This window comes from Sinocyclocheilus rhinocerous, unplaced genomic scaffold (genome assembly GCF_001515625.1).
Source record: "Sinocyclocheilus rhinocerous isolate Xijiao unplaced genomic scaffold, SAMN03320098_v1.1 scaffold3131, whole genome shotgun sequence".
NCBI classification, from domain to species: Eukaryota; Metazoa; Chordata; class Actinopteri; order Cypriniformes; family Cyprinidae; genus Sinocyclocheilus; species Sinocyclocheilus rhinocerous.
In genome coordinates this window covers 129,879-144,137 of record NW_015651495.1, presented here as the reverse complement: position 1 = coordinate 144,137, position 14,259 = coordinate 129,879, and the positions used below count along the sequence as shown (strand labels likewise).

The 14,259-nt window shown below is 37.6% G+C and overlaps 1 protein-coding gene across 1 annotated transcript in view; it reads left to right on the top strand.

Annotated features, from left to right (window-relative positions):
• Positions 1 to 14,259, top strand: part of LOC107712924 (syndetin-like) — a 158,439-nt gene that overhangs the window by 88,032 nt on the left and 56,148 nt on the right. The window contains exons 17-22 of the mRNA XM_016518325.1: positions 2,380 to 2,470; positions 4,131 to 4,307; positions 5,963 to 6,081; positions 7,431 to 7,522; positions 8,474 to 8,595; positions 13,100 to 13,180. Of these exons, the coding sequence (XP_016373811.1) occupies positions 2,380 to 2,470; positions 4,131 to 4,307; positions 5,963 to 6,081; positions 7,431 to 7,522; positions 8,474 to 8,595; positions 13,100 to 13,180 (682 nt within the window). The remainder of the gene's footprint in view (positions 1 to 2,379; positions 2,471 to 4,130; positions 4,308 to 5,962; positions 6,082 to 7,430; positions 7,523 to 8,473; positions 8,596 to 13,099; positions 13,181 to 14,259) is intronic.

Sequence of the window (14,259 nt, the reverse complement as noted above, 5' to 3'; positions counted from 1 at the left end):
TGTCGGCGATTCCCTCAGATCGCGTCTTTGATAATTCACACTGCGTGATTGTCACTCGCGTGAACGAGCACCGATTTGCCTCAGATTTCGGGCATTTGTCGGCGATTTCGCAAAACCTGTTGGCGAGTGAAAAATCGGGCTAAAATCGTGCACTGTGAACTCGGCATAAGGGGCGTAACATTTCCGTCATATGCTTAAGGTATTTGGCCAATCACAACGCACTTGATAGCTGGCCATTCAGAGCACACCTCGCTTTTCAGACCAATCGACGCGTTTCAGAAAGGCGGGGCATAGAGGAGAAACAATAATGTACAGTATGTGGAAAATAATGTGTTTTTTGAACCTTAAACCGCATAAACACATTTCATTACACCAAATACACAAAATAATGTTCTTTTTAGCAACATCATATGACCCCTTTAAAAAGTGAAGTATACTTTGGGCTTTAATGTCCCCGCAAAGCTCAGTAGTGCCATTTAACCTCTTGTTACTGACTGCCTTTTTCAAGACACATAAAAGCTTAAAAAATCATGAGTGCTTTTATGTTGTAGAATAAAATGTGAAAATATTTTGAGCTTGTGTTAATCAGAGACATTTAACCAAGAACCCATTTAAAAAAAAAAAAAAAAACTATTGACTTCAGGATGATGGAAGTGGAAGTCCAAAAATGCAAGTTTCCAGGTTTAAGCACTCATTCCTGCAGCACTGTATTGTGGCCACTGATAGTGTTGTTTATTTGTTCATGCTATTTTAGTGCTGATATCTGGAGAAAAAAAAAATCTGGATGTTTTCAATGCCACACTGTTCCTGTAGCTCAAAATGTAGAATTGCACTAGCAACACCAAGGCCATGGGATCAATTCCCAGGAAATGCAAGAAATGATAAAAAAGTGATGTAGATATAAATATTGTAACTACATCACAGCCTCTATGTGATAGATGTAAACCATCACATTAGGACAAACAGAATATGGTTATATGTGGATGTCAACCATATCTCAGTATTGTGTATTGAATATATCTAGAATGCTGGGTTGTAAAAAAACAAAAAACAAACAAAAAAAACAATTATGTTTAAGTACCCGTCACATACTCAAATCTGAAAATGTGTTCAGATCTCTGCATTGAGACTCGTATGATGAGAGGATAGCCAACTGGGATTTGTTCACACTGCTGGCAAATTGGATTTGATTTTCAAATCTGGCCTATAGGACTGATTCTCTATATTGTCATTGTGCAAGTGTTGAAATCTGATTTTGTGGTCTATATTCAGTGCATCTGCATCAGTTGCTATAGTAATGATATATTTCAAACCAATGCCAAGAAACAACAACTGTAAGTAGCTGTCATTGAGAGGTCTGAAAACTGGTCAGTTTTCTTCAGTTTGCTCATGTCTTTCACAACATTTTATTGTGCATTACTGTGCATGACAGTATTGTCCAAAACTGCTGACTCATTCACTATATATTGAATCTTGTGTAATTCACTAGGAAAGAATGAACACACATGTATATTCGGGTAGAGTTCAAGTATTGTGCACTTAGTTTGCGTCATTTTCTTAATTAGGAACGAACACTTGAAATGCATTACAAAATAATTAGGGGTTTGGAAACATCGGAGTTAATGTGCTTTTTGGTGATCACGCTAGAAAACAACTATAGTGATTTGAGTCAGTTACACCAAACAATCAAATGTTGCTGTCTGTCTGAACAAAGCCGAAATATCCTTCCCTGCTGCTGTAGTCAGCATTACAAAGACCTTTTCTGCTTGATGAGATGGAGGACGTTGAAAGAGGACATCTTACCATTATTTCTGAATATTCAAGAAGTTGGATAGCATCCATAAAGTGATTATCTGTCCGTCCTTCGAATGCTTAATCTCTGGTGTCACTGTGTCGCCATTAACACATTGTGCCTTTACAATATATATTGTGCCCTCTGGCTTAGAGAACAAAACTGATTCGTTTTTTCATCTAGTGCTGTAAATTTGAAGCATTTAAAAATATCATGGATTGAAGACATGACTAGAGATGATATTTAAAATGTCAAAACAATTCATTTGATCTAGAGAGCTCATCCCAACTTATGATCATGTGAACTGCCGATATGTTTTTTAATGTCCCACTTTGTGCTTACGTAGCATTCAACATGAATTATAATTTTTGATGTTGACATTTTGTACAAGGCTGCTGGCATTGACCTTGTCTGGCAGTGGGCCATTTTGACACTCATCGTAGCATGACTTGCTCTAACCTTCTTCACTGATCGACTTTTTCTTGAACCGTTTTTGCCAGCCCATTTCATTTTCAGTGAGTTGAATGGCAAAGGGTCTTCAGTTGACAAAAGCCAACCTCTTGTCATTTCTCCTTGTACCCCTGCAGAACTCGCCTGGAGGAGTTGCGAATGTTTCTTGAAAATGAAACATGGGAGCTGTGCCCTGTGAAGTCCAATTTCAGTATTGCCCAGCTTCACGTAAGTCCTAATGCCACAGATAAGACATTGAAATGCAGCAATGTGATTTTTATTCATGACTGGCAGTCTTTTGGGATTTCACGCTTGCATATGAAGATGAGGCGGAGAGTTTTTGTTCTGTGCGTGCTTCGCAGTGACAATCAACACATGGCTACAAGCCAAAGGCATATGAACATGCTTTCTTATATAACAATCACTGTTTATAGACAAATTCTCATGAGTAGTGGGTCAAAAAGTGTTCTTTATGAGAGCCATGCCGGAAATTAGATCAGTCCCCAGTGGGTGGTTTTCTAACCAAATAGAAGGCGTTTTTGTAGATCATCTTCCTTCAGGTTTCCCGTCTTGCAGTAATGGAGGGATTTTATATGCATTTTAAATCTCTGGAAAGGCTTGACAACTTAATAAATGAGGGTAAGCATCATCACTGATTGTATTCCAACATAAGCTGTTTTCTCTTCTAGTCAGGGTGTCATCCGTCTCAAAACAAATTACATCCTGGTAGGCAAGTATATTCACCCGAGAGTTTCCATCGAATAAACCGAAATGCATCTCTTTCAATTATTATATTCTAAACAGGGTCTTTTGCTCGATAAAGTGTTCTCTGATAGACCTTTTACCGTTTTGTGCAGAATATACAGGTATTTTCTCAAAAAAAGTACCACTAGTTTTGTGTGGTAGAGAAAGCCGGCATTGAAAAGCACATCAGTGAATGGCATAATCAGTGGTGCTCTTTAATGAGCCACATATGCATAACGACTTCTTGCTGGAGCTCTAATGTGCAAAGCGGTTTAACTGTGAGAAGCTTTAGGTCACCTAGCGCTACTGCTCAAAGCTTTTGCACTCTCACCCTTGCAGTTTAATTGTTCATTTAAAAAAAAACATTTTATTACAATTTTGCAGAATGAGCTTCTTTTTAAGTACATTTCCAAACCTAAATGCCCCTGTAAAAAGAAGTTTGAAATACGTGATGAATACAGTATGTAACTGTGCTGTGTGCTTTCCACTCAATAATAAAATAAAAATACAACTTTGACAAAACAAAACAAAATTGACAGGGGTGAGAAAATAGCAGTTAAGGAAGCATCTGATCATAATGAGGTGGATATGTTTTGTACCAGCTCTGCAATTCGGCACTTCAGTCAAGTCATGTCACATCACATTTATTTATATAGCACTTTATAGCACATGTAAAAACAGTGTCAGTGTCGCTTTCAATTGTCAATTTCAATTGTCAATTTCTGCTATACAGCAGCTTACCAGTGTGTTCATGTTTTTATTCGCATCTAACCTTGACAGGCTAAACAGAAGCAATGAACCAGAGAAGAGCACACTACCTACAGTATTATAAATCACCAGGGACCAATTGAAGTTGTTTACCAGCCAGAGCGAACTTTTCCGTAAAGTTTGCTTTGGCAAGCCGTTTCAAACTCCTGAAACAAACTCCAAACGAACTTCATTTTGACCTGATTTTGTCACACCAGTTAATTCTTCAATTTCGCTTGAAGTATATTGGGGCCTTTAGAGCCTTTTTTTCCCTTGGACATTCAACCAGCACAAACAGTTCAGTTAAACCTAGTCCACCTAATCTCTACCTAGCCTACTTTTTTTTAGCGTTTTGATCTGTATGATATGAAATCTGATACATTTGTTTGTTTTTCAGGAGTTTAGGTTCATGGGTCAGTGTCGTTCTCCTTCAGTATCTCCCAGCAGGCAGCCGGAATCCACAGAGCCGGTGGAGCTTTGTCTGTTTGAGCAGTACCTGCAGGGTGGAAATCCTTTTGAGATGCAGATAGACAATAAGGATGAGGAGACCGAGGATGTCCTGGCTTCTAATGGGGTATGTAGTAGTTTAAGAAACATTAATGGCATTCAGAGGAACATATAGGTTCTAGCAATATTTAAAAAGTCAAATTACAGTAAATGCCAACTGTATGTGGTAAAAAAAAAAGGTGTTTGTTGATTTAAAAAAAAAAAATGTTTTTTTTAAATCTTTTTGAAAGTATTCATCCAGTTTTTGCGTGAACAAAATTTCAGTGCATCTCTTGTATATGGATAAATTCCAGTAATTTCTAGACCATCTAAATTCTTGATTCCTCTATATTTCAGTATTTTCCTAGAATAATCAGCACAGTTCAACAATATTTATGCTAAACTATTTGGCATCAGGCTTGAGCAAACAAGCATTTTAAAGGGCTTACAGTTACATTTATATTCTTATTATAGATGCTTGCCAAACCAACTGCTGAAAAGGAGAAAATAAATGAGAGTGAAAATTTGATGCGTGAATATTTTGTAACGTTAAGTGGCTCATTGTCCTTATAACTGTTGACAGAGGCCATTACTTCTTTGTGGAGAAAATACTCATCATTATTAAAGCTCTGATGTGGCTCCTGTAATGAAAACAAACACTCTGTGTTGATGACTGAGAGTGCGAGCCCTTGGTACAAGTGCTTTTACCCTGAGAGAGAACAAAGTGTTTTTGTATTGTAAAGCTCACCGGTTTAAATATTTCATGGTGTTTTGTTAGTAACTAGATACAATGTGATGCATCCATCAGCTTTACATTCTCTCATTTTCTTTGCTGACTGAAGGGGTTGTTTAAGGTTACATTTATCTATGTTGAATCTGCAGCACGTTTTTGACACTGGTGCATTAAAGGCCTTTTATTTCAAGGCCAGCTCTGAATCTCAGAGAATTAAGGCTGAATCACTGGGCTATTTTTATGATATGCTTTGTTTAGTTTCTCATTTTACACATCAGTTATCTGCTCTTTCTGCTGGTTTGCTGGTCTTAGATGGCTTAAGGTGGTCTCCCAGCCCAGCTAAGCTGATTTTCAGATGGTTTTAGTGGTCTGTTGGACTGCTAGTCAGACTAATGCAAACTAGACCAGGATGAGCAGGCTGGGAAACTATCTAAAACCAGCTTAAATTCTTAATAATTAAACCTTTTTCTGAAAGTGGACACTAAACAGTAAATGTATACTACTTTTCAAAAGTAGTGTTAATTTTTGTTTTAGTCTCTTATGCTCACCAATGCTGTAAAATAGCAGTAAAAATACACTAATGTTTATAGTTAAATATTACAATTTAAATTCACTTTTTTTAATATATTTTAAAATGTAATTTATTTCTGTGATGGCAAAGCTGAATTTTCAGCAGCCACTCCTTCAGAAATCATTTTAATTAGCTGATTTGCTGCTCAAGGAACATTTCTTCTAATGATCAATGTTTGCAATGCAGTTGTGTGGCTTAATATTTTTGAAAACCATGATCCTTTGAAAATCATCCTTTTTTTCCAGAATTCTTTGGTGAATATAAAGTTCAAAAGAAAAGCATTTATTTGAAATGGAAATCTTTTGTAATATTATAAAAGGCTTCACTTTAAAATCAATTAAATGCATTTTTTTCTGAATAAAAGTATTAATTAAAAACCGTTTGAATGGTACTGTTTATGACTCATTCTGGTTTGCCGTTCTGTTTCTTCTCTCGGCAGTATGAGTCAGATGAGCTGGAGAAGAGCGTGTATCAGGACTACGACAGTGACAGTGATGTACCTGAGGAGCTGAAACAAGACTATGTAGATGAACAGACAGGAGACGGTCCAGTGAAGAGGTCAGTACTGAGTCATCATCTAGATGCTCACGTCACACAGTACCACCACCTCTAGGTTCTACTAAGTAATTGCCCACCAAATGGTATGTCCACATTCAGTTTACATGGTTTTTTACATGGTTTACATGATACATTCAGTTTATGGTTTGAATGGTGACCTGTCTTTTTTATATAAATGAGCGTGCTGTAGATCCAGGTCGCTCATGAATCGGTTCATTAACCCAAGACAAGGTCAGGAGGCAGCAAACTTCTCATTTATGGACTCATGTTTCCTCTAAGGCAACAGAAATAGTTTAAATTCACACTGTGTACAGTGAAAACACAAGCTATCATTAGCCTCTTATCAGCAAGAAAGGCTTTATTTATTTTATTAAGAATGAGCCTTTTAAGTTCACAAGGCTCCCGTTTAGAGCCATTCGGGGCTTTGATGTTAAACAAACAGTCTCAAGGAGATTGTTAAAAAGGCTCCTTTTGGAATTACATCACGTGGCTGTATTGCCAACTATATGAGCAAACTGGCATTTTTTTTTCTATATTTCATAATTGCTCTTGGCTTGGTCTCCATGTCTAAGTGTGATAGAAATATCATAAATCAAGGGAATGATTAGGAATGTGATTAGGCAGTGAACCCTGATGAATATTTAATACCTATTTGTTCCTCACGAAGATGACTGACAGTTCTCCCTGCAGTAAATCAGCTGGCACATTCCATGTTGTGACACTTCATTGTTAGAGACTGCCACATTTTGAGGACTCTAATGTTTTGCATATTTAAATTGACATAAATTTTCTTAAATGCAATATTGTGACTCTTGCTCACATTCTGTGACTTCAGTGCTTGTTTAGAACACATCTGGAAAGTTCTGGGCTCAAGCCATGTCCAATACAGCAGTTGTGTTGATGATGTTAATTACCACAGAAGTAATTTCGACTTGCTTTTCATTTTCTTTGAAAAAGCAAAAATGGAGGTTATAGTGAGGCACTTGTCATTTTTAAAACTTGTTTATCATTTGAACTGTAAACCTGTTTCCATCATAACTTTTTGGGTTTATGGCAGTGCATTTTCATGGCTACAAAGTAACAAAATTGGATATAACTTTACACAGAAATGGTTGGCAAATAAATTTGTTCACATTGAAGTCATGTTAACGCACATACTGAACATATGATCTATGATAAAGATCATGCATCTGTTCTGCAAAACCCAGAACACTCACTTCAGTTAAATCCGAACCCAGGTTAATGAAGGAAGTGTGTGATTGAGACTCTTCAGTTTTAAAGGTCATTGAACTATAATGCTCCTAACAATCCTGGATCTGCGTGTCCCTGCTCTGTCCTCCTTTAATTAGCGTGTCCAGGGAGACACTTCGCAGCCGGAAGAGGTCCGACTACAATGCCCCCATCCTTACCAACACCACCCTCAACGTGATTCGCCTGGTTGGTGAGTAATTGACCTTTGAGCTTGTACCCGTGCAAGACTGATGGTGCATGATAAAGTTGACCCCAGGCAGAAGACCACAGTTTGCCCTCTAATTAAGAGCCTAATAGCTCAATTACTATGAAAGAGGTGCGTTCTTAGAACCAGCTGTGTTCTGTTTCAGCTTCCGGTCATTAGCGCTGTTCTGAGCATGTGCCTGCTCATCTCTTCAGGTTCATTTGAATGCACGTTTGACGTGTTGAATGAGATAAAGGCTATGATGCCGTTCATCTTTAAATGTTCAGTTAAAGTTAAACAAAATCTATTTACAAAAAGATGCTGTCATGAACCCATGGGTGTGAATTTTTCTCTGGTGTTTCGATGAAAGCGCTGATGTTGTGAAATGGACAATAGATTTAGGTGGTTCAAAATGTTTTGCTGAAATCAGCTGGAATAGTTTTTACATCCAGATGTTAAAATTGATTAAACACCATCTGGTAACTTCATCAGTTTTTTAGAAGACCATTTTGATCCATTTTGATTGACTGGTGAGAATCTTGTTTCTCAAAATATTGAGCCTTTTAAATTATTGTAAGGTGAGAAGAGAGAAAATGCTCCCTTAAAATGATAGCTAGGAAAATTCTGTCATTGTTTACTCACCCCCATGTCGTTTAAATCCTGTATGACTTAATTTCTTCTTCAGACCACAAAGAAAGATATTTTGAAAAACTGTTTTGTCCACATAGTGAAAGTCAGTGGGGTCCAAAACAACATTGGATGCCATTTTCATTTTAAATATGACACAAGGGCTTTTGAATGAGACATTTGCCAAGTATTGCATTTCAGTTCTGTACATCAACATGATTTGCATTCATATTTCCCTAAATCTGTGGTTTTATATTCTGTATGTGAACCTTATTTGTTTGCCTTTCATATATATTTCACTTTTTTTTCTGATTGATTTTGCTTTTATAGGAAAATATATGCAGATGATGAACATTCTGAAGCCCATCGCCTTTGATGTCATCCACTGTGTCTCTCAGCTCTTTGATTATTACCTGTATGCCGTCTACACCTTCTTTGGCCGCAATGACATGGTATGCATTTCAAAGCATTTTTTTTCTCCTCCATGTTCAGTGTTAATACTTAAGATTATGCAATATTTATTATTTACAATTGGATCCTTGCTGTGCTGTGTTGTATATTTTGTCTGGATGTTACACGTTCATTAAGAAAAGACTGCGAAGTACACTCATTGTTTTTCCCTCTAGTGTCTGCAAGCCTTATGGGCACTGTTCTATAATTACTTCCATTATCATGTGAGCAAGTGTTTAGGTGTAGAGTTTGCCTCAGGAGGCTGGACTCTGAACATCAAAGAAAGATATAAATGTCTGCATGAATTCTCAGTTGCTAATTTTCACCATTCCTAAAAATCAGGTTTGTTGTAGAAATGTAATTCTACTGTAACTTGACATCTACTGTAACTTGCATGCACAAATGGATAGATGTGCTTCAATGATCCTTGAGAGTTTGAGATAAAGTATTGAGAGATTTGGATAAAGAAAATTGTGCCTGCAGAAGTTCATGTCTAGAATTGTTGAGTGATTTCAATGCAGACCTCTGCACAGGCTTGTGCCCTGATGCTACAGTTCTCGAGGCTTTAATAAGCACAGATTTAGACTAGATTAATCTGTTTTGAGAGCTGGGCCTTCCTAAATAAAATAATATAATATATATTATATTATATAACGCACTTTAGCAGCTCCATTGAAAGCAGCTTGATTCTTGCTTCCCAGAGCTCTGGTTATTTTCTGTGCAATGTCCCAAATGACCTTACAACTTAAGCCACCTCATCTGCCCAGACGTTACTGGAATAATAAAGCTTACATGGAGTTGCCTTGTTTGCTTTGATTTCCCAGAAGTCTGACTCAAGCCATTGCAGGTAAACTGGAAAAGACACCCACTAGTTGCAATTCAGCTGTTTCAGCTCCCTAAGACTCTGGTACCTTCCTTTTCTTCCATACAGTAAAAGTCTTCAAGACCCTGAATTTGTGACATGATTTCAACTATTTGACCTCTAAATGAGTCTTTGCACTTAAGCTTTGAGCCTGTCAGCTATCCTAACATGGGACTCCCGTTTTTCATACCTTTGTGAAGTAAAGCCACTTTTCAGTGACATTATCTGCTGCTCAAACGGTCCATGCCTCTACCTCTGCAGACAATGTGACTTTCTGCAAACTTTCCTTCCCAAGAAGTTTGAGATTTTCAGGACTGCCTTGTCTACTTCATAAAGTCATGGTCCTTTTGAACACTATTGCAGTAAATTAATTCCTGAGTGCAGAGGGAGGGACATTGAATTGTCTCACTGTTTTCCACCTATGTGAGCTGGCAGAATCTGTTGAGGAAGGCAAGCTAGTTGAACTGCAGTGGAGGTCATAATAAAGCTCTTGGTTGGGGCTTTGGTTTGGCAGTGGCAGCCCAAGGGCATCTGACTGAACCTGTTATAGACAACTTCCTGCTGTTCTTGGACATCCCAGCCATGCAACCACACTGATAGTCAAAGGAGTGAGATTTTCAGACCTCTACTGCCTTGCAAACAGACCTCAACACCTGCATTTTCCACCTTGTTTCACAGCTGTCCTTACTTACTGACTAACACTGTTGACCACCTCAAAGAGGTGTTTGTTCTTGGTAGTCTTCAAGAAGCCATGAACTAAATCTCTGGGAAGAAGAAGCTGAGCAGTTGGATCCTTAGTGTGCCAGTAACATTATTCAGTTCCATTGTTTCATTGTTAATATCCTAACATTATTATGAGAACTATACAACAAGACTAACCCTATCAATAATACCAGCCTGTCAGTCTAGGCTTTGATTGGCATGACCAATGACATGCTGTTTTCTAAATGGAGTCTATGGGCTTTATCAACTGTAAAAAGTGTTTCTGTCTTGGATTTGACAGTAGTCTTTAATCCTACCACACAAGCCAGGTGGGGTTGAAACATTTGTCTTATGAAACAAAAAGATCTCCACACTTCATCTGTCATGCATTGAATTCTGGTCCCAGTGATGCTTTTATGGCCAAAGTCTCAGCAGCCTACAGCGGTTCTACTTTCCATGTTTTTATTTTCATTTTATCACAAAAATGTGCCATTTGCACTCTGTATGCAAATAATTGTTTGTTTGCTGTGCTGAGCCAGTGCTAAATCAAAAGTAAATGCTTTCATGCTGGTGGATTGAGGCCAGTGCACTTGCAGAGCAGGAGTAAAGTCTTTGCACTCTATTTGGCCTTCGCGTGTGGTTTAGCATCATTATAAGTCATCATTTCACTCCCTAGGAAGAATATTCCTGGGCAGACATGGGCCACATACAAGGGCATTTTAAAAACTGTAGGAAATGAGGAGCCCTGAGGATAATTGGGCTTCTAGATGTATTAATCAGGACAGGGTTTCAAGATCTGGATTTTTTTGACTTGCTTTCTGAAGACCTGGCTTTTAATTCCACATATTTTTGGACATTTATATTTGAACAAGGCTTTGCTGATGTGCAAGTTTTCACTTTTGGCTTTTTATGCCACTGCTGTTCATGTGAACTAATGTGAACCAGTGAGAGATAATTCAGTCTTCTCCAGCTTGCCAAGGCAACTCTTTTCCCCCCGCATGTCCTCTGAGTGACAGTGTAGTGTATTATCTTTGATATTTAAGTGCTGACCAGAGAAATTTTCACTTTAGCTTTGTCCTGACCAAATTCAGCAGCAAATCTGAGGGAGACTGGATACAGCCTCCACAAGATCAGCTGTCAGATGTCAGCGAGGTTGAGCGCTTTGCCTTTAACCCACCCCACAGGTTTGAAGGCGCATTAAATAAGACAACACATTTCATCTTTCTCCCTTTCTCCCTTGCTCTCGTTCTGGTTTTTGCACATTCACCTCTTCTGCTGAGCGGATGGCAAGAGAAAAAGCTTGAGAGGGTTTTCTGTCACTAATGGAAACTTTTCAAACTCTTAAATGAGTAAGAGTAGCTGTCAGTATCAAAGGCAGCCGGTCTCGAAGAAAAGCCTATGGAGACAAAAGAGTAAATATTACTTATAAAAAAAATATTTACAAAGTGGCTGAAATTGATATGCTCATTTGGATTCGCTTTCACTCATGACTAACTCCAAACACACAAGACATTCAATCTCGTATGGAGATGGAGATTATGTATTGCACCATTTCATTTAGTAATGAACAACATTAGGATCTGAAAGGTCTGTACGCCATTGTATACAGCCAGAGTATTAACTCTGCCATGCACATAATTTAAGATGCATTGGTCTTGGCATTCATTGCTCTTTGCCTCAAGTTAATAACTTAGCTTAAAGGCAATGAATGGAAAGAACGAGGAACGATATGCAAGTGGCTTATCTGAAAATGGATCACCTCCAGGATGATGAAGCACTTGAGTGTAGGGAAAGGCCTGAGTAGTGCTTATTAAGTGTTGCAGATAGAGTTAGTAACGGACAGTAAGATGCAACTGTCACGCTAACAGATGGGTCCTTTGTAAACTTTGCAAAAATGTTAAAGTCAGAGAAAGACTGCAGTTTTATTGTCCCCCTGGCAGCCATTTGTTCACTAAGTAAATGAAAGTGTTAAATTACACAATACTGTGCTTGCTGTAGTTATGCACATCCCTAATATATATATATATATATATATATATATATATATATATAAACTGCAATGTCCTGTATTTTCCTAGTATGATATGATGTAGATTAGTTTCCATGCTACTTTGTTTGCAAGATTTTTGAGTTTACAGAGCTTTTGTCTGCCCAGCTTTAAAAGAAAATCTACAGTATGATGTAAATTTTATTATATATAATATATATACATTTTTTTGTAATTACTTTATATTGTTATGTATATTTTTATTATATATATTTCATTAATTATATTATATTGCTAACGGACAGTCTGTTAAATCTAATGGGAGGTTTCTGTAAATGTTTTTGTGGTGCTTGCAAATGCACGTGAGACATTTATAATTAGTTGTAGTCACCTCAGTGTGTTCAAAAAAATAATCATTTAAGTATTTATTGATTCTACATCTTGAACTGAATTACACAAAAAGTTGTTTGAAAGGGATTTAAGGATTATACTTTTAATGCATAAATCTGTTATGAAGTCATGTACAGTTCTTACAAGTAAATGTTTTTTTACTGCAGTCTAATATAGAGATTTACTGCTCTGCTCCCATAGTAAAAGTTATCTTATGTTTGCCTTGCTCTCGCTGATGTCAGAGCTGTTGCATATTAATAACACGTTGGCTTGCTTGCATACGTTTCTGCATTTGTGAATATATTTCCAGTGAACATTCCCAGGAGGATTTGCCAGTCCCATTCATCCTCCCCCTTTAATATAAAACTAAATTGCAATTAATGAGCATAAGTCATGAACTACACTTGTGGGAGCTGTGTGTATGAAGTGCAGTTTCCTGGAGATGATCGGTGGTGTGTGCACACTGGAGCTTTAGAGATTGCACTTTGTGAGTGTGTGTATTCCAGTATGATTGAAAAGCAACAGAGCCTCTTTCTCACGGGGTGTGTTTTGCTGTCTCCTACAGTATGAATCATCTGGGCTGGGTTTGATCAGCAGCAGACTGAGGACTACGCTCAGCCGAATACAGGAGAGCCTAATAAACATGGTGAGTAAAAACCAGGCATTTTTTTCAGGTTTTTTTGTTTTTTCCTAGCTCCTTTTTTTCTGTCTCACTCCTATGGTTCATCTCCTCCCTTGGCCTCTCTTATGTAACCATTATGAATCTGAGTGGAAATAGTAGTGTGCATTTATGTGAGTTCCCTATAGCCTCTCATCAGGCCTATTATATCTTACCCCCTCTTACTTTCAGCTATAGCAGCCACAGGTGAGTTAATCACCATCAGTACACTTAGATAGCCCTGCACTCTTGTAATAAATGTCCTTTGGTTTCCATAGTTGCACCCATTAAGGCTCTCTGGGCCAATGGCCTGATACCCACAATGCACTATATACCTCTTTCTGCTGCACAAATATGCAGTCATTATATTGGATCCATTCCCCCAGATATCTGAATGTCAAAGAGCAAGATACCAGTCTGCATAAAATAATGAAACATTATTGTTTTTATCCTGTCGGACTTGCAAGTTATGGTGCTCAGTGGAATCTGGGAGTATGGCTCTGTCTCTAAAACTAAAAATCTAACCTACCTAGACAGCGTTTTTAGTCATCGTAGGAATTGCAGCTTGAAATTGCAAATGATTAAGCTGTCTGATTTCATTTCGGCTGCTTTTTGAGGCAGCTACAGTATATAGGTGTCTTTTGTGGATAAGGAAATCCCACATCTATTTTATGATTAGCTCAGCAAGAAATTTCCATTCAATATAGCAAACAGAGCCAAGAGAAATTGTTTTTCTTCTTTTTTTTTTTTTTAAGAGTCGGTAGTAGACATGGCAGGTCAGGCAGTGACAGCTGTGTCCTGCAGTTTGACATGTTATATTCTGCATGACATGCTATTCTTTTTTTTTTTTCCAAAATATTTATTTGCATTTGTTTTAATACAGAACAATACATAAAAAAATAAAAAATACAAAAAATATATATACATAAAAGAAAACACATACCCAAGTAAGAGAACCTTATAAGAACAACAAAATCCCCCCACCCTCCAAAAAGGAAAAAAAAACAAACAAAAAAAAACCCATCTCAACTATACCTTTCCGTACACCACCATTCACAGCCATCCAT